Below are 27,098 nucleotides of genomic sequence, written 5' to 3'. Positions count from 1 at the left end.
TTGTAACACACGATCAACCATGTTTTATCCACATTTCTTTTAAGTTATAATGTATTAAAGGTCTTATAGTTATAATATATTATAAGTTTCATATTTTGACATTGTTTTTTAAGACCAAAACCTGCACATTATCAACAACTGAGTCAAATGACAAATGCAATGTCTTTTTGTAAACATCCAAAAGGATTTATAATGTGGTCATAATCATGAATAAGTCTGCTTTAAATGAAGTAATAAAAGTTACAGTAGATCTTCTTTTAAACAGACATACAATATTATGAAGTGGTTATTAGACACATTTGCTTTGAACATATTTATTGTAATACTAAGGAAATAAAACATTTAATAAAATCAACAAAACCACATAATATTATTTCAGATGTGAAAGATTTATCAGCTTAAACTTGCTTACATTAAAATGAACAAAGTAACAGCTCTACTAAAGGCTAGGCACTGGCAATGTATATTGTGGATTTTTCCTCATTTGTGTTCTGAGAATGTACAAAGTCACAAGAAGATTTATTATACGGCATAAGGCATACAATGTGTTAAGAATACCCTTATAATGCATTATAAATACAGGTTTCATCATGTGCTATAATGCATCATAATATTAAAAGTTATAACCACAAATAAGTAAATATTATATCATATTATAAATGTTGTTACAATTATTTATGAGATAATACAACATATCAGAAGGTTTATTATAAGGCATTATAAATAAATGCTTCAAAGAAAGTGTTACCTGATTTTCTTAATCAGTATTTTGGTCTTGTTTTCCAATAAAAAAGTCATAACATCCTTAAAACAAGTAGACTTTACTTGTGAAGCAAAATTGCATAGGATATTAAAACTTGCTTTCAAAGAATATTTATTGAATGTAGTTTATTTTTTTGTGACAAATTTACGCCATTTACGCCATTTTCATTGGCAAACTTGGGGAGGTTTATGATTAAAACAAGAATATAAACAAATATTTAGACAATTTTGCTTCTTGAGTAAATGTATCTTGTTTAAAACTAGACAGTAGTTAACAGATAGATAGTTCAGGTAACAGATAGATAGTATGAACTCAAATACTTTGTCCTAGATCAAATGATCACAGATATGCTATCCACATTAATTGTATAACGCTATACTCTCATGTCAACAGTTGTCTCATTTGTGTCTATATTTATTTATTTTTATAACTTTTAGAAGAATCTGAACATTTACTTTAGGAGCATCATACTTAATTGCAACTTAAGTCACCTGAGCTATGAAAGAGCGACCTCTGAGCAATAACATTAATCTCTGATAAGACAGTTCTGTGGGTTTCTAAAATAAAGATACTAGATTTTGTAGTCCAGACCGGTAGGTCTGTGCAATTTTCTTTTAATGCAGTTTATTAAGAACAATTCGCAGTTTGCAGCTGTCCAATTATTGAGCATCATTTTATTGGCTATGCGCTGACAAGACAGATGCAGGTCTATTTCAATCACATATCTCAGTCTGCCTGCTCTCGCCTTAAACATCACCATCAAATTAGCTGACAGCCAGCTGGCACACAGCAGACAGATGAGAGAGCGGTGAAATTTCACAAAGACAACAAACAGGGGTCAACAGATTGCAACTGCTATCTATTTCTATTTGGCCACCAGTGGGGCACATCCAGCAGATGCCCCCCACAGACATACACACTTGCCCTGTCATTCCACATCCACACACCCATTAAAAAACCTTAATATTTACATGTACTTCATCGAAATAAAATCAACACCAAATCCAAAGCACTGCAAAAAATACCACTCATCGACACAATTCTTAATAAAGAACACTGCATCAGCAATCAACAGTATCTAACATTTGTGAAAACAAACAAAACTCATGTTTACGGTAGATAGTTGTAACAGCCCGTGGAAAGGAGGATGCTGGGGCCGGCTTGACAAAACACGTACACATTTATTGTTGCACTTTTCAGTCGCACAAAATAAGGCCGCTTTTCAGCAGTACACAAAAGGTTTGCTTTTCAGCTTCACCACACATAAACTCTGTTGGCTTTTCAGCTCAACACACACAACACACAAACAGCTTCACGCGTCTCTTTCTCTCTCGTCTGCCGCTATCTCTTCTCCTTTAGTACTCTCGCTGCCCGTCGCTGGAACGCGAGACCGGTGTGGCACGCAGGTGAAAGTCATTCGCCACTTATCTTCCCGGCCTCGCTCTGCCCAGGCACTGCTCAGCGCCACCCTGCTCACCACAATAGTGTTGGGTAAACTATTAAAAAAAGGTAAAAGTAAACAAATGACTAATTACTTCTCTAAAATTTTGATCAGCTTACTGACTTTACTGATTACTTCGTCAAAAGTACTAAGTTACTTTCTAAAAATACTTTTCATATAAAGGTTTTTGGTTTTCTGCTCAAGAAATTCAAAATAATGTTTATATTTCCTCCTTGTTCATAGTTCACATCCTTTCATTTACAGAAACACAGACAGACATGTACATCTTAACATAATTCATAATTTACATGTATTCTACATAAATTATATTATTTTAGAAATATGTGAAAATTCAAAATTTACTAAAAAGTAATTACCTTAATTGAAAGTCAGTTACAGTAATCTGATTATAAGAATTTAAAATGTAATGTTAAACTACTGTAAAGTGTACTGTCTGGAAAAAGTAATACAGTAATGAATTACTATGTAATTAGATTATGCCCAACATTGGCGGTAATGTACTAAAATCGTTGTCTATGAGGTTAGGCATTCTTGAGTTAAAAAAAAAAATAAAAAAAATAAAAAAAACAGAAATTAAAGCTGAACTGTTTCTGTTTAAATTACTTTCAACTACTCTGGCTTAAAGTCCCCATGAATTCAATATTGACAATACTTTTCTTATTGGATGTGGCTGTTTTATGATAAACGATTTACTGAACTTGTCACAATGCATTCTCCGATTGCCTTCTCCATGATGGATACATGTTCATGTCTAGTTAGGCAGCTCACTTGGCTTTGAAACAGAGCCACTGCATGCTTTGCATTTAGAATAATAAACACACACATTCACTTGGGATGAGAGTGGCGTCTCCACTGATAACTGAAGAGGATCAAATCAGTTTCCTTAGGGCTGGAAAAATGTCTAATGGCTTTAATAACAGTCTTAAAGTGGCGATAAAACACATCCGCCCCACGCTTCAGAGACGGAAACAAAGAGCGACAAGCGTTCACCATCAATCTCTGGAGAGCGCTTCATTAACATATAGCTACATGCATCTTTAAATTCCATAGGAATTCCGCAATGAATACAGCCAGTGCTTTGTGTTTCATGACATCCTTCCTCGTTTACCATCGCCACGTGCAACACAACCTGGTCTGATAGTAGAGGGAGTCGAGACAAATTATGACCAATGGGTAATGAATGTGTGACCTCCGCCCGGCTAAGACAGGGAATTCTTGGCGTGTACAAACACAAAGTTCAAAAGATGGACACGTAAATACACATACACTTACGGGAGCTGTCATGACACATACACAATTACACACACACATACACACACGTCTAAGCCGTGATGTGCAGGCAGACTTGTATTCTGTGTCATTAAGGTCTTAATTAGAGACTCTATTGAGAAATTACCCAGTAAACACACATTTGCATCCACACACAATTGCCATGGGTGCTGGTAGAAGGACCTACATGAGTAGATTTTTGATGTGGTGTGAGTTGTGTCCATGTTTAATTAGTGTTGTCGAGAGAGTGTGTGTGTGTGTGTGTGTGTGTGTGTGTGAGAGAGAGAGAGAGAGAGAGAGGAGTCACTGTGACATGCCCACAAGCTGAACATACCTTGACCTGTACTCCTCAACAACATCACAAAGAGAGCTATATATAGTATAACAGATCATTAACTTTAATTCAGTTATGGAGCGAGCTGTGTGAGGTGAGATGTTAATATCGGTTACCCGGAGAGACCAGCTGAGAACAAAGGAAGTGCTTGCACATACACACACATTTATAGCCAAAACAAATTAATTTGACTTTGACATACTATGAAGCTTTTTAGCAGTGCTTGATAAAGCAATTATCACTATTATTATTGTTCTTACTTTTTACATTTTCCACCCAAAACTTTGGTACATAACTTGTCTTGCACCATTTGTGCCATGGACATGAATTATTCAAAGGAGAGGTCATCTTGTAAAGGAGAGGTTTGCTATATTTTTCTAAGCGACTGGACTTGAAGGACCCGAGCCATATCTAGGGATCAGAATATAAATAGAGACTTTGGCCAGTAGAGAACCAACTAGCAACCCCCCCCCCCCCCCCCCCAAAAAAAAACTCAAGCACAGCACAAGCAACCACCTAACATGTTGCTTATGAATGTTGAAGTACCCAGAGATCCACCCACATTCTGCTGAATTACAGACAAGTGCCAACCCCATCAAACATTTTGGCATCAATTCAAATTTGTTCATCCGTCCCTCTCAAGAGCTTTGAGACATGGGTTCTGGTCCCATGGAAACCAGGAAGTAATCGCATTCACATAAACAATGGTGAGCGCAATTTAGAGTTTGCGTTTTCGCACTTAAAGGGATAGTTCACCCAAAACTTTACTCACCCTCATACCATCCCAGATGTGTACTGCTTTTTTCTTCTACAGAACACAAATTATGATTTTTAGAAGAATATCTGAGATCTGTAAGTCCATACAATGCAAGTGAATGCATAGGTGCCAAATTTTTGTTGCTCCAAAAAGCATATAAAGGCACCATTAAAGTAATCCATACAACTCCAGTGTTTTAATCCATATCTTCAGAAGTGATATGATAATTGTGGGTAAGAAACAGATCAATACTTAAGTCTTTTTTGCTAGAAATTCTTCTCCCTGCCCAGTAGGGGGTGGTATGCATGAAGAAAGTGAAAGTGAAAGTTAAAGTGGAGATTGACTGAGAAGGGAGGAGAACTTATGGAAAAAAGGATGTGGTGATGTGGGGCATGGCCAAGCAACGTCTGTGGAGAGCGAGGCCAGGAGAGGAAGAATGGTAAGGATTGACACCAGTGGGAAATTATCTCTAACAGCTGTTCTGTGTTACAGTGAGAGCTGGAGAGGGATAAAAAGGGTGTCCAGACCACTGGAGGAGAGAGAGAGAGACACACACGCAGCAGAGTGTTCTGTGTGTTCATTCATTTTATGTTGTGCTGAAAAGCATTGTAGAGCCGAGGAGGGCGGGGCCGGGCTGGAATGAGACACACCCGGTCCCCAATCAGCCTGATGGGGCGCACGAGTGATAAAGGCGGCCGGGGACGACAGTTCGAGAGAGAGAGAGAATTGCAGGCAGCTGTACTGTGTGTTTTCAGTTGTGTGTTTTGGTTGTGTTTTTTTGGTTAATAAATTGTTATTTAAGTTGTCAAGCCGGTTCTCGCCTCCTCCTTTCCACTAAACCCCCTTACACTGGTGCCGAAACCCGGGAAGGAGGAGGGATTCCCGTCGCAGGATCCTCGACACTGCCGTCCACCCAGGGGAGTGCCGCTGCCGTCCGACGGGGAACGGAGTAGCCCGACCACCCAGACGCGGGGAACGGCCGCCGTCCGCGAGGCAAGTGGGGACGGGACTCCCCGACCGCCTGGAGCGAGGGAGCCGCTGCCGGGTGTAAAAATAAAACTCACATTGGATTGTTCACCCGGCTCCCATTTCCTCCTTCAAACTAGCAAGAGATCTATCACAAAGGACATAAATATTCATCTGTTTCTCACCCACAACTATCATATCACTTCTGAAGATGTGGATTAAATACAGATCTGTTTCTCATCCACACGTCATATCGCTTCTAAAGACACTGGTTTATTTTTATGCTGACTTGTGATTTTTGGAGCTTCAAAATTTTGTCACCCATTCACTTGCATTGTATGGACCAAAAGAGCTGAGAAATTCTTCTAAAAATCTTCATTTGAGTTCAGCAGATGAAAGAAAGTCATCATTCTCATCATATACTGACCCTCATGTGTTCCTAACCCATATTACCATTTTATCCTAGGAACACAAAGGGCTATGTTAGGTAGAATGATAACCTCAGTCACCATTCACTTTCAATGCATCTTTTTTCCATACAATGAAAGTGAATAGTGACTGAGGCTTCATTCTGCCCAACATCTCTTTTTGCGTTCCATGGAAAAAAGAAAGTTATATGGGATTGGAACAACATAAAGATGAGTAAATGATGACATAATTTTCATTTTGAGTGAATATGTTGAAGAATATTTGATTTGTTTTTAATATCCAATATTTAGGACTTTCGCACGGTCATTTGCAAGGCATTAATTCAGATTGGTGTGCCCAGGCAATATAATAATTTTTCGGAAGCTCTTAATTGGTTGCTATAGTAATGAAGTAGGAGTCAGCGTGACACCAAGTGACTTTCTTGTACAACAACTGAGAGCAGCAAGCAGACATATAGACAGAAAGCTGGATATCTCTCTCCTGCTTATTAAACACAATTTTTGATACTATAATAATGAAAATTAGACTTTAACATTTTATCAACAAATGTGCGCCCTGAGTCTCAATTACATAATTTAAGTCTGTAGGATATTTTCACCCGTTTTATCATCCAGTAGGCAACTATCTTTAGTCTGATTGCTTGGAAAAGTGATTGCACACCTCTCTTCAACAATCCGTATCATTGAGGTACAGTATCATTCATGTCTATAGCACGAATGATGCGGGACGATTTATGAGCATAAGTACTTATTAATAGTAGCACCAGAAATAGTGATAGTTGCCTTAACATACATCACTAAAGTACATGTTGCTTTCCTAGAAAATCATTCAAATAATGCAGAGATCTCTACCATTTAAACGAAGATCTGGGCTTCAACCCAGTTTATAAATTGGCTTCAACTTTTGAAAAAAATAAATTGCAAAAACTTTTAGCTGAAAGTTTTATTATTATCTTAACATGACAAATACAGTAGCTGAAATAGCAAATGTTCTTGCACAGTTCTGACTTTTTAAAATGTGCTTTCTTAATCTTTGATTATCTCTCCTCTTTTAAGTATTAATTTCCTTTGATATGCAAAAGATGCGCAAAAAAGACAGCCCTTTCTTCCACTCAACATGGCAGAGCTGACATTAGAAATAGAGAGACTATGAAAATGAGAAAATGAGAACTGTCCTGTTATTACTTGACAGAAACAATTATGTGTGGAAATGCTCTTTGGAAAATCCTCAATGAGAAGGAAAGCAAAATGTTAAAGCCATGAGTCCCAACAACTGCTTATTAACTATGAGTAATGGTCAGTAATTATCCAAGCTGGCTATTTCCTTATTAAGTATGGATGCAAATTTGGAGACTGACTGTGTTTGGAATAACATACTTATCATACTATTCTGCATAGTGCCAACTACATCGGTATATGGGTAGTTGACATGAAATACTTTTGGCAAGCTGAGACGCCTCTTTGTATATCTGCAGTGTGACATGTTATACTCCACAAAAACCTATTTTAAACAGCATTTTGATCATTCTTTTATAATTATTATGCATGCAGCTTTTCTTAGCTCATATTATTTGAGACTACAAAAGACATTTATACTTTTAAAACTTTATTTGTCACACCGCAGGATCATATAATATTAACTAGTGATGCAAAAAGGTGATTAAAAATAGAGAAAAACATAAAACCTAAATTTTTAACCTAAAGAGTTTGTGTGTGTCTGTTTCTATCTGTCAACTACTCATATTGATTTATTTTTGTTAATACTGTAGGCCATTGGGCTATTAAAGTTGCTGTTAACCATTTTTTGGAATAGTGTTAGCCAATCAGAAAACGAAGTGGCAACTCTGTCTGTAACTCATTTTGAACATTCAGGTTTACTTTGTGTTTACTGACATGTCCTTTCAGGGGTATTAGAGAAAAGAGAGGGCATTCAAATTCAGTGGCTAAGTCTGGTTTAGGTTAACTAGTTGGCTAATATTGCTTACAGCACCCTTAAATGAGTACAGAAAATGTGAAAACTTCACACAGTTGGTACATTGCATACCAAGAACAAACATTTATAATGCTTTTCACGGAATAACAACACATATCTTGATGCTATCTGGTGTAATTTTACATCTGGCAGACATCGGTTAAAAACATGGAAAAATACATATTGTTTATGGAAATGAAGTGATGGAATTTGTCAACAGCCCAGAGTCACTGTATAAAGACATAATAGTAAAGACAAATAGTTAAAAGTACGTGAAAGTACACGGTGTCCGCTTTGGTGTTTTGCTCTTGGTTTGCATGCAGACCAGTTGTGGAATTTTAGTTTTAAAGTGTGTATGCTAATTCATAGAATGGTAAAGGGATACTGGCTTGGAGAAACAGCAATTATTGGTGCAGTGTGGGTGTTGATGTCAGACCTGTGTTTGCTTTGCATGATTATGTAGCATTTTGAAAAATTAGGAATTTTAAATTCTAATCCCCTTAAAAAAACATACAAAAGAAGAACCACTTGCAGCAATGTGAACAGTGTAAAGATAAGCCCCAATCAAAAACATGCAGGAGTCATAAAACCTTTTGACAGAGAGAAAGAAATTGGGTTTGTTTTCAAAAACTAGTGAGCTGCCTATGTAGGCAGCATTTTAAGACATCATAAGTTCACTACCGAAACAATAATACTGACTTCTAAGAAAACTAAAGTAGCATTGCATGTATACTTCGTGGAAAGGAGGTTCCAGGAGTATTTTTCCCATTAATTTCTTCCATAGACTTTCCATAAAATCCTTCATAAAACTGTTGTAAGCCATGAACCAAACCAACCAGCACAGAGGTGAATAACAACATTACAAACTTTGTTTTGAAGCAAAAAGCTATTTGAAAATTGGACAAAAAGACAAAGGTACAAGAAGGTGTATGTAACGTCTTTTATTAGGGCATGAACTACAATCCTACTGTATAAAGCATTGCGATTGACGTAATCGAATATAAGGCGATGGAAATATATAAAACTATTGATTTTAGGTTGTTGATTATAAGTATTATAATACTTATTACTGTTATTATTATAATATTTATTGCGAAATATTCTGGTATATACAAATAAGTAGTATGAGGGTGAAGGGCGTCATGGGAGTGGGTGGTTGCTTCCAGACATATTTGGTGGGCTTCCTTGGCCGCAGTTCTCTGATTGGTATAGCTTTCTCTGCTGGACCATGGGTAATGTAACTGTTCACCAGGGATTCCGCTATCAAACACGATTTTTAAACAAGGAAACTGAAATAATGCAGACCGATGGCTTCAACGGAAGCATATGCCATCAATGAAGAACCTCTGAGCACATGGTAGTTCTGTCTTTGAAGGTTTATAAGTTATCGTTATAAATCAATTAGTCTATGGAAAAAATTAATGGGATTTTTACTTCTGGAACCAGACTGTTGCACTCAATTGTGAGTTAAATTGTGCTTCATGTGAGCAGCCCTACTTGTATGATGTATGGAGTTGCTGTCTATGTAGTGTTCCAAATCCATCACTTACGAGGTTCAATTGCAGTCAGAATGGTTCCTTAAAAGGCAGCTGCCTATGTATGCAGTAGACAGCAAGACAGCTCACTAGGTTTCAAAGAACACAGTCTCAAAATGCAGCAAATGCATGTACAAGACTGCAACTACTCCTGTCTCATGTACTTTTAATATGCTAAACTCAAAGTCAATCTAAATATCAAATCCATACCATTCAATCCAACAGCTGTCTCAGCAAATATAGAAAGATATCCTTTATGTGCATGGAATGCACTCACTCAGTTTAAAACAATTTACTCTTTATTCAAGGATATTCTATTTGGAGTTATAATTCTGACATTTTAGATGATATGAAGAACTTGTCAAAATTTGTCTGATAAGGATGTGTGGATTAAAATCTCCAGGGATCTCACATTGAGCAGAGTGCACCATGATTATCAGAACAGTGGATTTACCATGGTATATACAGTATGGATTAGCCATATATTACAATGTTTTACTCATCTTAGCCTTTTACCAGGTGCTTAACTATAAAGAACTATAAGGTGGGTCATCCCGCATTGAAACCAGGAAGTAATAACGTTTGCATAATCAGTGATGAGCGATTCACTGACAGTTAGGTTTAGGGTTGGTGTTTGGGTTTAGGGGGAGAGTTAATGAAATATGCATTCCTCTTCACTGTATTACATCATTCACAGCTAAAAACAACTCGCTTTACAACTCACTTTTGGCGCCCCTCTGTGGACATTTCACCCAGAAACTGGAGTTTACATGTGCCCATTCAAAAGCACTTTGGCCAATGGGGGCAGTGCTTCTGATTTTGGCTAGAAGTTACTTCGAAGTTATAAGGAGAAAAAAAAAAAAAAAAAGCTGGACAAGGTTATTAGAAGAGCACTGTCATGTTCATTGTAGAAAAATGGAAAGTGGTGCAAAGCCCAGACACATCTAAGATCGGATCATCCTACCAAACTGAACAACTGAACAAGAGAGGCAATTGTTAAAGAAGTGCACAAGAGCTCAGCTACAACCATTGACAGAACTGAAGAGCTTATTGGATGAAATAAGAGAAACTATCCAGACATCCCTAATCTTTTCAGCCCTTCACAGAGAAATATGCCAACATTAAGTCAAGCCTGCTGTTTGCTAAAAGCCATTTGACAAACCCTGCAATCTTTTGACACTAACATTGAGCACTTTGGCCTGAAATCCAAGTACTATATTTAGCGCAAACCAAACACAGCCCTTGCAACACCATCCTGACCGACAAGCATGCTAGTAAGCAGCCAGAGAAAGGCATTTCAGGCAAACCTATTCTTCAACAGCACAATGACCCCAACAAAAATGATGAATTTGTCAGGGTGGGCTGGATAGAGAGAAGGCGAGTACTCAAATGCAGTGAGTAGGATGGGCTTTATTTAATTAAAAAACAAGCAAAACAAGCAAAAACTATCCCGAAGGTGAAAACTCCATGGTCCAGGTCAGAACTTGGTAGAATACTGCACACTGACTGGGCTCGATGCACTGGGCTGGAACAGGCATGACTGGGTAAGGCAGGAACTGACAAGGAAGACACCTAATAGGGTGAACAACCACAACAAACTGGCACGGGACAGAAAACAAAGCAAGGTTAAATAGGGATGGAAGTAAGGAGTGTAACAAGGGAAAGCAGGTGAGGCAAATTAACTGATAACAAGGGGGCAGGGCCAAGAGGAGAGACTGTAGAGCACATGGCAAACAAACTTAACACAAGCAATGTGCTCACACCAAACACAATAGACAAGACTAGGGTTGGAAAGTGAGAACCGGTTCTTGTTCAGAACCGGTTCCATTCTTTAAAAAATACCGGAATCGTATGATCTTCATGACTTTCGGCTCCATTAACGGTTCTCAAGCGTGCAATTTTCCGCCGATGTGGCTGGAAAACAGTCCTCAAATACTCTGATAGTGTTTCCAGCAGCACATCTCTGCAACAGCACTGCCCTCTATTGACTCTACATCATAAAAACAAACAGTTTTATCAGTGTATTTAATTCCCAATCGATCGAGTCTCGAGCCGGCTCTATTTCGATTCCCAAAATAATTATTCATAGAAGCCGGTTTTTTTAATCAACAGCGCAAAACATATGGTGCCTCCGGTATAGTCCGGTCCCAAAAGAACCATCCTAATGAGCCGGTTCTTTTGAATCTACAGCACGAATCATACAGCGCTTCCAGTATACAAGTAATCTTATATTGATGTGCAAGTTATGTTGAAGTCTCACAAGCCTGCAGTACAACATTAGGCTACAAAACACAGTCTAAACTGTCTCTGGAACTGTTACTGTTTATTTAATGATGACCTGTGTCTCTATTAAATCAAGCAGTGCAGTTACTGACTGGTTGTTCATATGACAATGTATAATTAAAGATACACAAGTTTTGTTGTAATAAGTGGAATTCTATAAAATTAATGAAATATGCCATCACATTTCATGTTAGTTTAGATTTCTTTATTTAAAATAGAGTAAGGATCTATTATTGGATTGTATTTATGTCTCTAAAAAGTCTGCAAACACACCTTTTACAAGAACTCTATTAAATTTATTTCTGATTTGTTATATCTGCTCTGTACAAATCTGAAATGATCTCATTATTTGGTAACAGACAGCAGAGGGTAGTAAATGCAATAAGAATTTTCTAAATAGTTCTTTAAAAAAAAAAAGTACTAAAAAGAATTACTGGAATCGTTACTGGAACTGTCACTTTCACTTTCCTCCTCCTTCGTCACTTCGAACGGGTCATCGGAGGGCTGGGGATCTGGCTAACCAAGGGTGGGAGGGTGGGATAGTCTACCTGGGGGAGCTCCTCTTGGAATGGGAGTTCAGGCTCCCCATGATGGAAAATGTGGTTGACAAAGTCCCAAAACTCCAGATGCCCCAGCTTCTCCATCTCCCACTGGCTAAGAGGCTGATTGAGGCAGGTGTTAAAAACCTCTTTAAGGTCAGCCTTAGTATAATCCTGCTCGTCCACTGCGATAATAAATTTGCAGGCATGGTCCTTCACGTCAGCCTTCCCCTAATTGACCTCGCGGAGGTGAACGAGTTGGGCCATACGTCGCTGGATGGAATACTCAGTAGTGGGAGATGGAAAAAGGAAGATGCCCATCCTTACCGCTGAGTCCTCTGTTGGCCAGTTCATTCAGTCAGGATGGGCTGGATAGAGAAAAGGCGAGGACTCAAATGCAGTGAGTTGGATGGGTTTTATTTATTTATGAACTGATGCCAACTCCAACTATAAGACATCGGTTACTTCAAATGCCACAGCCTGAACCTTGGATTTAGGATGGCTGCACCGAACCTCACCGAAATGACCTGCCGGTTGAACTGCGATGCACCCCATTGATCTCTGCCTGCATCACCTTTGTCTATTGATGGACTACACTCTTGAAATGGAATACACAGACTATCATTTAATTGCTAACAAAAGCCTTCATCAGCCAACTAACAAAGAACAATGCATCTATGTGAACGTCTGCAGTTAATCCAGGATGGACTTCAAAGACATTAGTCATTAAGTAAAAAAAAAAAAAAAATTCTCTTTTTTAAATACTGGGCCTTAACGCTTACTTAATTTACAAATTTTAAACCATGACTTGCACTGCACACAACTAATATTGGCATTATATTCATGATGTTAGCTAGAGGGGAACTGGCCCCCACAGTGAGCCTGGTTTCTCCCAAGGTCATTTTTCTTCATTAACCAACATCTTATGGAGTTTTATGTTCCTTGCCACAATCGCCTTCAGATTGCTCACAGGAGTTCTAAATAGAATTATTATTTAATTACATTTTTATACATAATTTACAATCATATTTAATCAAACTACACAATGATCACTTTATAGGCTTTATAGATATTACAATTTCATTTTTTTGTTAATGCATGATTTCCTGTAAAGCTGCTATGAAACAATGTGTGTTGTGAAAAGCACTATACAAATATAAATGACTTGACTTGACTTGCTGAACACAAACGAAGATTTCTAAATGAATATTTCAGCTCTGTATGTCCATAAAAGTGAATGGTGACCAGAACTTTGAAGGTCCAAAACGCAGTATAAAAGTAATCCATGTGGCTCCAGTGGTTAAATCCATAATTTCTGAAGCTATATGATAGGTGTGGGTGAGAAACAGATCAATGTCATTTTTTTACTGTAAATCTACACTTTCACTTTCACATTCAGCCACTTACTAGTTTGGGGCTGATCAAAGCAGGAAATTGATAATAAAAAAGGACTTAAATATTTATCTGTTTCTCACCCACACCTATTATATTGCTTCTGAAGGCATGGATTTAACCACTGGAGTCATATGAACTCCTCTGTGTCATTGTTAATGTAATGTAAAATACCCGTACGTCATTGCATGAGAAGATAAAGACATGTTGGCTGTAAACAAGAGAATGAGAAGTTCACATGCACTTTAGCCTATAATTCACTAGAAGAGTTCAAAAGTCAGTCTTCACTTTTAAGTGCTCTGTGCTTTCCTCAATATGATGTAAGGCATTCCAAACCCTTGGGGACACAAGAATGAAGGAATTATTTTGAAAGGAGTTTATTTGAAATTTGAACACTTTGTGGCTATGAGGAAAATGTTTTTCTAACAGCTGAAGCTCAACATTTTCTCTGATGTAAAATTTCATCTAATGCTCCCAATCACCTAGTCTTGGTGATTTGCCATGATGAATTCCCTTTGACATCACTAACTTTTTCACAGACAAAGAGGGAAATCTGGGTTAAGCTAGCTGTTTCTATACATCAGTTACACTTTATACACAATGTTTGATACAGTGTATTCATTAGCCGAGTTATACTAATGAACTACATGTACTTACTGTGTAATCATTTATAGTGATTACTATACAGCACAATACTTTAACAGATTTTTACATTTTCTGAAGGAAATGTGAATGGTGCTTGCCTGTTCAAAACAAAAATTAGCTGTCATGAAACTGGGGTTGGACTGGCAACTTTTCCAGTATTTGCTAAAGTGCTCTGAATGATGAGCATTGTTAGTTGGTTGCAAGACAAAATAGCTGACCTCTGCCTGTGTTCAGAGATTTAACGCACATATACACATACTGGTCTGACAAGCTTCTGAGTGTCTTACAGCTTGCATTTTATTTTCAACATAAAAGCAGATCCTCATCCATTGGTTTGCATGACTCCAACAAGAACCAAATATCAATAGAGAAGAATTCAATAAGAACCAAAATATTACAGGTATTGCCAGATGCCATGATTTCTCCTACTATCATCCAACACCTCAACAAAACACATCCACAGCACCCTTCATTGGACTTAATTTTAACTGGGAGATTTGTTAAAAGAGATTAACTTGGAAAGTACAGTATAATTTAGCACTACTCCTGGCAGGCAAATGCATGAAGGAAAATCAGTTTGTGATATTCAAGTAATTTTTTTAATAGTCGACTTGCTGGTGCACAAAGATTACTCGATTAGTCGATTACTTGTGACATCCATACTTTGTTTTTGTGCAACTCAAAATGAAAGTAGAAACCGTTACTGTAATATGTGTACTAGTACAACCCCAATTCCAAAAAAGTTTGGACAGTATGAAAAATGCTAATAAAAACAAAAAGGAGTGATTTGTAAATTATATTCACCCTTTGCTATATTGAAAACACTACAACTACACATTATATGATGTTTTACCTTGTGAATGTCATTGTTTATTTTGAAAATGTACAGTGATTTTAAATCAGTTGATTGCAACAAGCTCCAAAAAAGTTGGGACAGGGGCAATTTGAGACTAATAACAATTGACGTGTTGAAATAACAAGGCGATGTGAAAGAGGAGATGTTAAACAGGTGAGGCAATTGTGTCATAGTATTGTATACTGTATAAGGAGCCTCAAAAAACAGCCTAGTCCTTCAAGAGCAAGGATCATTCAAGACTTGTCAATTTGCCAAGAGGTGCTTCAGAAAATAATCCAGCACTTTGAGAACAATGTTCCCCAAAGACAAATTGGAAGGATTTGGGAATTTCACCCTCTACAGTGCACAATATAGTTAAAATATTCAAGGAATATTGTCAAATCTCGGTATGTAAAGAGCAAGACGAAAACCACTTCTTAATGCGTGTGATCTCTGATCCCTCAGACAATCACTGTCTTAAAAAACATCATTCATCTGTAATGGATATCATGAACATGGGCTTGGGATTACTTTAGTAAACCTTTGTTATTCAACACCACTGACCGCTGCTGCATCCACAGATGCAAGTTAAGACTTTACTATGTAAAGCAGAAGCCCTACATCAACACTGTCCAGAAGCACTGCCAACTTCTCTGGGCTCGGTCTCATCTTAGATGGAAAGTAGAACAGTGGAACTGTGTTTTTTGGTCCGAAGAGTCCACATTTCAAAAAGTTTTTGAAAAATACAACCATTGTGTTCTCCGGGCCAAAGAGGAAAAGGACCATCATCCAAGCTGTTATTAGCTCCAGGTCCAAAAGCCAGTGTCTGTATGTGACAGGGGTGTGTCAGTGCCCATGGCATGGGTAACTCGCACATCTGTGAGAACACCATGAATGCAAAAATTTGGAGCAATATATATACTGCCATCCAGCACTGTCTTTTCCAGGGACGTCCCTGCATTTTCCAGCAGAACAACTTCTAACCGCATACTGCCCAGATTACAAGTGCATGGCTATGTGAGCAGAGAGTGCGGGTGCTAGATTTGCCTGCCTGCAGTCCTGACCTGTCTCCAATTGAGAATGTGTGATGCATTGTGAAGCGCACAATACGGCAATGAAGACCCCGTACAATTGTGCAGCTAAAGACCTACATAATGGATGAATGGGGGAAAATTCCACTTTCTAAACTTAAACTTGTGTCTTCAGTGTCTAAATGCTTAATAAGTGTTATTAGAACAAATGGTGATGTTTCACAGTGGAAAACACTCGACTGTCCCAACTTTTTTGGAGCGAGTTGCAATCAACTGATTTGAAATTACTGTACATTTTCAAAAAAACTATGAAATTCACAGGTTAAAACATCATATAATGTGTAGATGTAGTGCTTTCAATATAGCAAAGGGTGAATATAATTTACAAATCACTCATTTTTGTTTTTATTAGCATTTTTCATACTGTCCCAACTTTTTCAGATTTGGGGTTGTACTAGTAGAGAAAGGAAAAGTTGGGAGAGTATCGAGGAATGTCACAAGCTGAATTTGAACACACTTTGCAGCACAGTTCAATGTTTCGGGGCCCATGCGCTAACCGTTATGCCACGGCTCATTGCTTGTCATGTGCTGTTTATTAACGATAAAAGCACTAGATCAATGGAAAGTTTAAGAGGAACAATAACTGACCTTCTACTTTGATCTGGTTCCTTGAGCACGAGGGGCAAGGCAGGATGCTGAACTCTTCCGCTTGGTGCATGGAGTAGTCTGTGCTGGCCACCACGATCCTGTCACCAAACGTCCAGCCGTGAGGTTCGTCCGCCAGATCCAGAATACTGCAGTTAGACAGGGTGTCTATGGAGATGGAAGCCTGTGGACGCACTGTTGATGAACACATAAACACACAAGAACACCTACAGTACATTTAGAAGGCACATACTGTATGTTCAATAACTGTTGAGCTCTATAAAAAGATTTATTGTGTTAATCTAATCTGATCTAAGATCTATAAAGATGCACGACTGTTTGCAGCTTCAGTTGGCTCACTCAGACACTGAATATACAGAACAAAAAAGACAGAACAAAACAAAACAGAACAAAAAAGCATTTCGAAACTTAGTTCCAATTTAAAAATGTATAAATCTCATTATATTAGATAACCAAATATGAAACAAAGTGGTATTTATTTTCAAGAAAAACATGTCACTAAAAGGTGAGGATTTATTAGGTTTAAAATTCTTAAAACAACAGATATACTGTTCAGTTGTATTTCTGTCTGGTTGCCAAACATTAGTTAAACATGCCTATAAATGTGATGAACTACACATGTGGTTACTCTGCTAGGACAACTGTGTGAACCTGGCTTCATTTATTCAATAAAAACCAGTTGGTAAAAGGAATATTCCGGGTTCAATACAAGTTAAGCTCAATCAACAGCAATTGTGGCATAATATTAATTACCACAAAAATACATTTTGACTCATCCCTCTTTTTCTTTATAAAAAAAGCAAAAATTGAGTTAAAGTGAGGCACTTACAATGGAAGTGAATGGGGCCAATTTTTGGAGGGTTTAAAGGCAGAAATGTGAAGCTTATAATTTTATAAAAGCACTTACATTAATTCTTCTGTTAAAACTCATGTATTATTTGAGCTGTAAAGTTGATTAAATTGCCATTTTTACAGTCATTTTAGGGTGTGTTGACAATATTGTCATGGCAACGAAGTTGTACAATTGGCTATAACTTTACACAGAAAAGGTTAGAAAGTGATTTTATGACACTTAAGTCATGTTTACGTGCCTATACTTTATGACTTGTGGCTATACTTTTGAAACAGTCAGTATTTTAATGTTTAAAAATTGGCCCCCATTCACTTCCATTGTAAGTGCCTCACCAGAACCCAAATGTTAGATTTTTTAAAGAAAAGGAGGGGCAAGTCAAAATTAATTATTGTGGTAATCAATATTATGGCACAAATGCAATCTTTTGAGCTTAACTTCTATTGAACCCAGAATATTCCTTTAAAAAGTGATAGCAACTACGGCTCAAGGTGAAGTTAGTGAAAAAGAGGTCTAGCATCATTCATTTGCAGATGCAACTAGGTTTTATATTTTGTATTATATGCGATGACATTCAGACCTTTTTAAGTGGGACTTAAGTGTCCAAATACTTTTTGGAATCATTGTAGGCCTATATGTGTATAAAAAGAATACAATAAAATACAAAAGCATCCAAAACATCAGAAATCATGTTACTTGCTTACAATGCTTTTGCAATAAAGCTATTATGTCGCAATAAATTATATTACATAACATACTGAGAAGCATGGAACAGCAGAATGAATGGCGGTTTGTTGGAGAAAGTTCCACACTGCAATCAGCGATTGAATCTGTCATGTGAAAGCAAGTCAGCAACAATACCACAACCGGACTCTTGTTTGTCTTTAAATGATGGGGAAAGACCTTCTTAATGGCACTTTTATTTATAAATCAAAACCAGATGATACTTTTAACAAAAGTACAGTCATGTGTTCTCTTTTCATGGTGGAATATAATTAATCAACAGTGCAAACGTCAGTGAGAAAACCACCAGAGGACTGCTGAGGGCTAATGGCAAAAATCTTTTATACATATTATTATGTTTCCTTTCCTTATAAGATGAACTAAATGCACTAAAAATGAATGCATGTTGAAGGTACAATAATTTACCCATATTGAATTCAACACACCACTTTATCCATGAGAAAATTAAATCTAATGAACCTGGTCTGGTAATGGTCACATTCATAGTATTGTGATCGGTTACTGCACAAAAATTAACAGATTAAGAGCAATACAAATTATGGTAGAATTCTGACTTGCAATTAGTTGGGGTAACATCCATGCTACTTGGTATCATTTTATCAATGAATATGGATCATCCAGGACTGATTTGGAATGCAAATAGGGGCTTAGATTAAAACAAACTAATTTCAATTAGTAAACAAGTGGTTTACTATGATGCACTATGATCCATTTTGGGTAAATACAATCTTGCAATGTGGCTAAAAAATTCAACACAGGGATTTTAGTGACCTCCAAGTTCTGGTAAAATTAATTACAGTAAGAGCACAAAATGCAGCACTTTGTGGATTTGTAGCTGTAATATTTGTGAGCAGTTATTGATTGACAATAAAATCTTTTATTTTGGTGCACTACTGCACTTCACAAAGATTATGTTTAGAGGACAAAAATCAATGTGAAAAATTACAACGTAGAGTGGGAAGTGTATTTTTGAAGCTTTCTCGTCCACTTTGTCTAAATATAGACCGTAAAATGCACACTTTATTTGACAAGTGCAAGAGCTCAAGTTGTTTGTAAACATTTATCAGAAATGGTCTGTGCAGGTTGACACAACCCTTTGAAATGGAAGTCATAAAAAATCCCATTTTAAGGGCATTACAGTATTTACTCACAATAATAATAATTAAAAAGTCATTACTTCTGACTGAAACTCAAATGAGTGAAAAGACTGTTTGCCATGGTGTTAAAGTCAAAGTGAAATGCTATTCACAACCCATCTTACTTTAGTAATTGGACATATTTTGAAGTGAAACAGTATATAGGGCGGGAATCTGGATTATATTTTGTCTCTCAAGAAATGATTAGACTGTAAAAAATTGTGAGTGTTACATAGCGGAATGGAGTCGGATGGTTGGAGCTGAGGGGTTGAAAAATACAAGGGATTCGTGAAATCAGCCAAAAAAAAGGAACGTCGTTTCAGAGGCCGAGCAAGTTATTACATTTCGGTAACACGGTACGAAGAAAAATTTATTTTTTATTATTCAAAAATATGTGCACAGATGAATCATGTACAATAAAACCAGAAGCATACTTTAAGCAAGTAAATAGGGTTCATTTTGAATTTTTCAAACTCTGTTAAAGACCTCTGTGAGGCATTGGGTGAGATAAGGTTAAGATTAAGTTAAACCATGAACCTGGGAGATTTGAATCCAAGACAAATTATTCGAAACAGATCTTTTAATCCATGTGATATTAGGATCTAGTTATATAAACCAAATTCCTTGGGTTGCTGTGTTATGAACTCTAAAAATTCCCCAAATGTTTGTTGCATGGAAACGATGGAATGCGGCCGTGTCATGTGACCTTGTGCCCACAAAAACCCAAAGATGTGCATAGTTGTAAATTCTCAAATTTGAAAGGTTTTTTCACCCCAAAAATTTTAACTCTGCCATCATTTATTCACCCTCCTGTTGTTCCAAATCCGTATGACTTTCTTTCTTATTTCGAATGCACTGTGAACTATTCACACTGCTCTGTTCCATACAAATTTAATTTAAGATTTAAGTTATTATTCAGTTGCATTTGGCATCCTTGATGTCAAACCTGGCACATTGCATCTTAAAGGGATAGTTCACCCAAATATGAAAATTCTCTCTTCATTTACTCACCCTCACATCATCCCAGAAGTATGACTTTCTTTCTTCTACAGAACAAAAATTGAGATTTTTAGAAGAATATCTCAGCTCTGTAGGTCCACACTCTGCAAGTGAATGGTGGCCAGAACTTTGTAGTGCCAAAAATAACATAAACTCAATGTAAAAGTAACCCATACGAATCCAGTGGATAAATTCATGTCTTCAGAAGCAATATGATAGGTGTGGGTGAGAAACTGATCAATATTTAAGTCCATTTTTTACTATAAATCTCCATTTTCATTTTCTTCTTTTGTTTTAGGCGATTCACATTCTTCACCTTCTTCATCTACTGTGCAGGAAGAAGAATTTATACTAAAAAAGGATTTAAATATTGCTCTGTTTCTCACCCACACCTATCATCACTACAAAAGACAAGGATTTAACCACTGGAGTGGTATATATTACGCTGATGCTGCCTTTATGTGCTTTTTGGAGCTTCAAAGTTCTGGCCACCATTCACTTGCATTGAATGGACCAACAGACCTGAGATATTCTTCTAAAAATCTTCCTTTGTGTTCAGCAGAAGAAAGAAAGTCATACATATCTGTGAAGGCATGAGGGTGAGTAAATAATGAGAACATTTTAATTTTAGGGTGAACTATTCCTTTAAAGCACCAAGGTTGACTATGAGAAAGTGCAAATGAGATTTGTGAGCTACGGTGCAGGGAATTGTTTCTCTGGTAATTTCAGTCTGTTTCACACACAAACCTATTTCATGACTTCAGAAGACATGGGATATATCCCACGAGTCACATGGTATACTTTTATGGCACTTTATGTACTTTTTGGAAGTCAACAGTGTCCATACCCATTTACTTTCATTGTTTGGAAAACAGTAGCGTGATCATTCTGCTAAACTTCTTTTTTGTTCCCCAGAAAAAATAAGTAATGTGTGGTTAGAACAGGATGACGGGGAATAAATGATGGCAGAATTTTCATTTTTGGGTGAACAATACCTTTAATACATACATATGCACACACATTGCTAACATGGATAATTGTATTCTGCCAAGTGTTTCTCTGGAAGCAAAGAGCAGATTGCTTTAAACCTACCAAGTTTGCCGCACAGGAAACGCACATGGTAGTTGTGGCAAATCCTGTCCACTTGGTCTTTGTTGAGGCACACAAAGCCGTAGTTTCTGTCAAACTTGGAGAAAACTTCTCCTGTCATGTTGGCAGGGATGCCGTCAAGAGTTTCTGCCTGAAGGCAAAGAAGGACAGTTTTAAATACAGTTACAGGAACAGATCACCCAAAAATGAAAATTCTCTCATCATTTACTCACCCTCTAAGCCATCCCAGATATGTATGACTTTCTTTCTTCTGCAGCACACAAATGAAGATTTTTAGAAGAATATTGCAGCTCTGTAGGTCCATACAATACAAGTGAAACAAGTGGTTAAATCCATATCTTCTGAAGTGATATGATAGGTGTGGGTGAGAAACAGAGCAATATTTATGTCCATTTTTGCTTTAAATTCTTCTCCCTGCCCAATACATGCAATAGTATGCATGAAGAATGTGAATCACCAAAAACACAAGAAGAATGTGAAAGTGAAAGTTAATGTGGAGATTGACTGAGCAGGGAGGAGAATTTATAGTAAAAAGACTTAAATATTGATCTGTTTCTCGCCCACACCTATCAAATCGCTTCTGGAGACATTGATTTAACCACTGGAGTCACATGGATTACTTTTATGCTGACTTGTGTGATTTTTGGAGCTTCAAAATTTTGGCACCCATCAACTTGCATTGTATGGACCAAAAGAGCTGAGAAATTCTTCTAAAAATCTTAATTTGTGTTCAGCAGAAGAAAGAAAGTCATACACATCTGGGATGGCATAAGGGTTAGTAAATGATGAAAGAATTTTCATTTTTGGGTGAACTATCCCTTTAATGTCAAAACTTGATTTATTGAGAGATACATGATATATTGGTGAACATTTCTACCAATATTAGTATTTTTTTCATTAATATTGGTATTGGTATTAACGGCAATATCGGAAGCAGTGTGCTTTTCCAGTGTGACGAATGAACTGGAAGTAAATCAGCAGGGATTTTTAACTTAGTTTTAAAAATAACCACTAAATATACTGTAATATAAATATAACTACAATAATGTAGTATACTGCTGTTTGAAAAATGTATGGCTGCAAAATATATTCTGTTTCACATAATATTCTTAAAAAAAAACAGTACTGTATAATTTGCAGTTTTCAGTAAATAGTAAGCTGGTATTCCCTTCCGAACATAGCCTATGTAAACACACATGTATGCTTACCTCAATATCTAAGGGGTTACTGCACAGACGCTCTGGAAAAGCTTTGTGGAGTTCGGACAGTTTCTCCCAGTCCCCTGACCCCCTCTCGTCATCGCGGTTAAACCACTCTGTCCACTCAGCTTCTAATCACACACACACAAACTCACACATTAAAGCACAAGAATGCTGCAGACAGGCTCTGTAGATATTAGTCTCATTTACATCTTTAATCTTCCTGTTTTGCAATTCTGCCTGTCAAAGCGTATTTATGCAGAGATAATTGCAGTTCATCCTTCCTGTTTTCCTGCCTGCACAGCTAAGCCTCCTTGGAATTCAGCCTACTTTTGTTGCACTTTATTGAAATCAAACAAAATAAAACAACACCGATGTAAGCCATGCAAACAAAAGACATTCACCTTATCTCTCTGCTATGACCAGGATAAATCTGAATAAGAGTTCACGCTGTACGTGGGATACTAATTATTAGAGGCTACAATAAATTAAAAAGAGCCCTCCGATGCAAAAGAGCTCTTAGAATCCACTCCAAGAGTGTGGTAGGGCATTTACTGTGGATTTTTTGATGTCATACTGTAGTGTGTATTTTGATTTATTGTATATTACATACTGTCATACTACTTGCTAAAACCATATGCTTTTGGTTGCACTGTACAGTCACTCAAAATGTGTTTTACAATGTACCATAAAGTATTACTTAAAGGAATATTCCGGGTTCAATACAAGTTAAGCTCAGTCGACAGCATTTGTGGCATAATGTTGATTACCACAAAAATTAATTTTGACTCGTCCCTCCTTTTCTTTAAAAAAAAGCAAAAATTGAGGTTACATTGAGGCACTTACAATGGAAGTGAATGGGGCCGATATTTAGAGAGTTTAAAGGCAGAAATGTGAAGCTTATAATTTTATAAAAGCACTTACATTCATTCTTCTGTTAAAACTCATGTATTATTTGAGCTGTAAAGTTGATTAAATTGACATTTTTACAGTCATTTTAGGGTTTGTTGACATCGTCATGGCAATGAAGTTGTACAATTGGCTATAACTTCACACAGAAAAGGTTAGTAAGTGATTTTATCACACTGAAATCATGTTTACACACAAATTGTTTATGTCTTGTGGCTAAACTTTTGTCTGTATTTTAACGTTTAAAAATGTGCCCCATTCACTTCCATTGACAGTGCTTCACTGTAACCCAGATTTTTTATTTATTTATTTTTTTTTAAGAAAAGGAGGGGCAAGTCAAATATACATTTTGGGGTAACCAATATTATGCCACAAATGCTGTTGATTGAGCTTAACTTGTATTGAACCCCTAATATTCCTTAAATCTAGTGGTTCTCAACTGGTTTTTCTTCAGGACCCAGATTTTACTTTGAACATCAAGTGGTGACCTAAAATGATAATAAATAAAATAAATGCAAAATAACCATGCCCCCCTCCCTGAATATAACTGGACGTCACTCGCAGAATTAAACATGCAAAGTAATGAGGCCATGATACAACACTACTGTAGTATACTTCTGTTTAAAGTATTTTTCGTGCACAGTGTGTACTGTTTTTACATACTATTTAAAAAGAAAGTATATAGTGTTTACTTCTCCCCATGCAATAAGCAGTAAGCTTAGTAGTCCTGTCCGAACATGGCCAAAGATTTGCCAAAGACTTGCTACTTGCTATAGCTATTCAGAGGTGGAGGCAGGACAAGAGCATTTTACTGGACAAAAATTTGGACAGGTATATGCCCCAAAGCAGGAGATGATCTATTGGAAGAGAAAGGCTGTACATTTTAAATGCATAAATCTGCTAAAAGTAAGTTTGGTCAACTTTAAGGAGTACACTAGCAGATGGCCTCAAAGCAAACAGACATGGACTGAAAGCCACAAAATTTCAAACTTTATAAATGCCCATTATGTTTCTGGTCTTCCAGAATACATTTCGCCTTTCTCCATCTGTGCACCGTAATCATACAGCAAGACTTTAATTATACATCTAAATTAGTTAATTCTCTGCCTATAATAAGATCTTGCACACTTGTTAACTAAATTATCACTTTGGTGATGAATAACCAGATGGCAGCATCTGAATGGGGAAGTTTCGTTAGATTGTGAAAGTGAGACACTGGTTTAGGATATACAGGTGGAAGTGTTGGGCTGCTAATTGAGCTGCTGGGACCCGGTGGTGGACAGACAGATGCCATGCAGACATTAGTTAACAGTGCCAAGGACTGTGGGATGCAAGGAATAAAGTGAAGAAATGGGAAGTGGAGATGAACCAAATCTACAGTGTCACATGCACTTTGCATCCTGATTAGCTCCATTTACACATCCTACAGGTAAACCTCCTTCGTGATATTTTGTGTTTGCACCTTGCTCTTAAAAATTTTTTTTTTAAAAATAGAGCATTGTAGACGTAATTTAAGATGAGATAAACAACCAAAATGTGTCATCGACATCATTTACTTGAATCCTAACCTGAGTTTTAACCAGGTGACATATGATATATTTTGCCTCACTTAAAGGAATATTCTGGGTTCAATAGAAGTTAAGCTCAATCGACAACATTTGTGGTATAATATTGATTACCACAAAAGTATATTTTTACTTGCTCCTCCTTTTCTTTAAAAAAAGCACAAATCTGGGTTACAGTGAGGCACTTACTGTACAATGGAAGTGAATGGGGACCAATTTTTGAACAATTTTTAAGATATTCACCGTTTCAAAAGTATAGCCACAAGATAAAGGATATGCGTGTAAACATGACTTTAGGATAAGAAAATCACATACTAACCTTTTCTGTGTAAAGTTATAGTCAATTTTACAACTTCATTGCCATGACGATGTTGTCAACAAGCCATAAACCCTAAAATGACTGTAAAAATGACAATTTAAACAACTTTGCAGCTTAAATAAAACATGAGTTTTAACATAAGAATGAATGTAAGTGCTTTTATAAAAATTATTAGCTTCACATTTCTGCCTTTAAACACTCCAAAGATTGGCCCCATTCACTTCCATTGTAAGTGTCTCACTGTAACTTCAATTTTTGCTTTTTTTAAAGAAAAGGAGGGACAAGTCGAAATTAATTTCTGTGGTAATCAGCATTATGCCACAAATGCTGTTGATTGAGCTTAACTTGTATTGAACCCGGAATATTCCTTTAATAATGCTTCCAGTTGGCAATAAAAAAAAATAAAAACATCTGTTCTGCAGATTGTGTGTGGGCTTGGTCATTGGCATGATTTATAAACATGGTAAGGTGTGTTTGTACCTTGTACCCACTGACTGATGGTGGTGATGTTAAAATGCTCTCCGTAACCTGACTGGAACACCCGTGAGCTCCTTGCCTCAGAAGAAGCCTTGGTTCCTGAACACACATACAGGCACACAGAAAAGTTCAACATCAGAAGAGAAGCGGGTCAGTTTTAAGATATTTTCTTTTGCAGTGTTTGTTTTCATTGCAGAGCAAATAAGTGGGCAGAAGAGTCTCACCCTGATAGATAGCGTGATCCTCGACCGCAGACGAGGCATCGCCCTTCACTGTAATAAAACTCCAAGGATGCCTGCAGATAAACACACACACGCTTTGAAAAGAGCAGAGGATATGTGAGCAGGGTCCAAAATGCACTTTTAGTGATACTTGCAGAATGCTGATTATTTGAAAATATTACTGACCATAAGCATTACATCACAGTGGCAATGTACATGCATTACGCATTATGTCCCGTTTTCTTTTTAACAAAGGCATTATTTAGTTTTTCAGTCAAATACTGTATGTGCAGCAAAAATCACTGATCATTCCATCATAAGCAATAGAGCAGGGCTAGTCAACTGGCCAAATCCGGCCCACCGATCACTTTTATCTGGCCCTCCAAATGATTTTGATAAAATTGCGTCGCAGTCTGAAACATCCGAGCACTCTCATCGCAAAACTCAGCGGTGAGTTTAATAATACTCAGCTGCGTGTGCAACAGCATCAGCGGTCATCAGAAGCGACCCTTTGTCCAGTTCCACACTGGAGCATGCGTGTTTAAGGTTGTCTGGGCTTAGTTCAATTACACTGCTCTCCGAAACATGAACCAGCAACTTTTAGGTGAGCATATTTAATCATGTCTTATTCAATCAACTGTATTTATGCAAATTGCTTAGCTGCTGGGTGCAGTCAAAACTGGACTTAAAGA

At 37.1% G+C, this 27,098-nt stretch overlaps 1 protein-coding gene across 2 annotated transcripts in view; it reads right to left on the bottom strand.

The window, feature by feature from the left end:
• Positions 1-27,098, bottom strand: part of cemip (cell migration inducing hyaluronidase 1) — a 204,304-nt gene that overhangs the window by 67,477 nt on the left and 109,729 nt on the right. For both annotated transcript variants that reach the window (XM_051664519.1, XM_051664447.1), the window contains exons 7-11: positions 26,410-26,480; positions 26,189-26,284; positions 22,925-23,046; positions 21,699-21,846; positions 16,860-17,051 (exon numbers count right to left, since the gene is read on the bottom strand). In XM_051664519.1, the coding sequence (XP_051520479.1) occupies positions 16,860-17,051; positions 21,699-21,846; positions 22,925-23,046; positions 26,189-26,284; positions 26,410-26,480 (629 nt within the window). The remainder of the gene's footprint in view (positions 1-16,859; positions 17,052-21,698; positions 21,847-22,924; positions 23,047-26,188; positions 26,285-26,409; positions 26,481-27,098) is intronic.

Source organism: Myxocyprinus asiaticus, chromosome 1, assembly GCF_019703515.2.
Source record: "Myxocyprinus asiaticus isolate MX2 ecotype Aquarium Trade chromosome 1, UBuf_Myxa_2, whole genome shotgun sequence".
Lineage (NCBI taxonomy): Eukaryota > Metazoa > Chordata > Actinopteri > Cypriniformes > Catostomidae > Myxocyprinus > Myxocyprinus asiaticus.
Note: the sequence above shows the minus strand (reverse complement) of the source record. Positions and strands in the feature narration are given on the sequence as shown.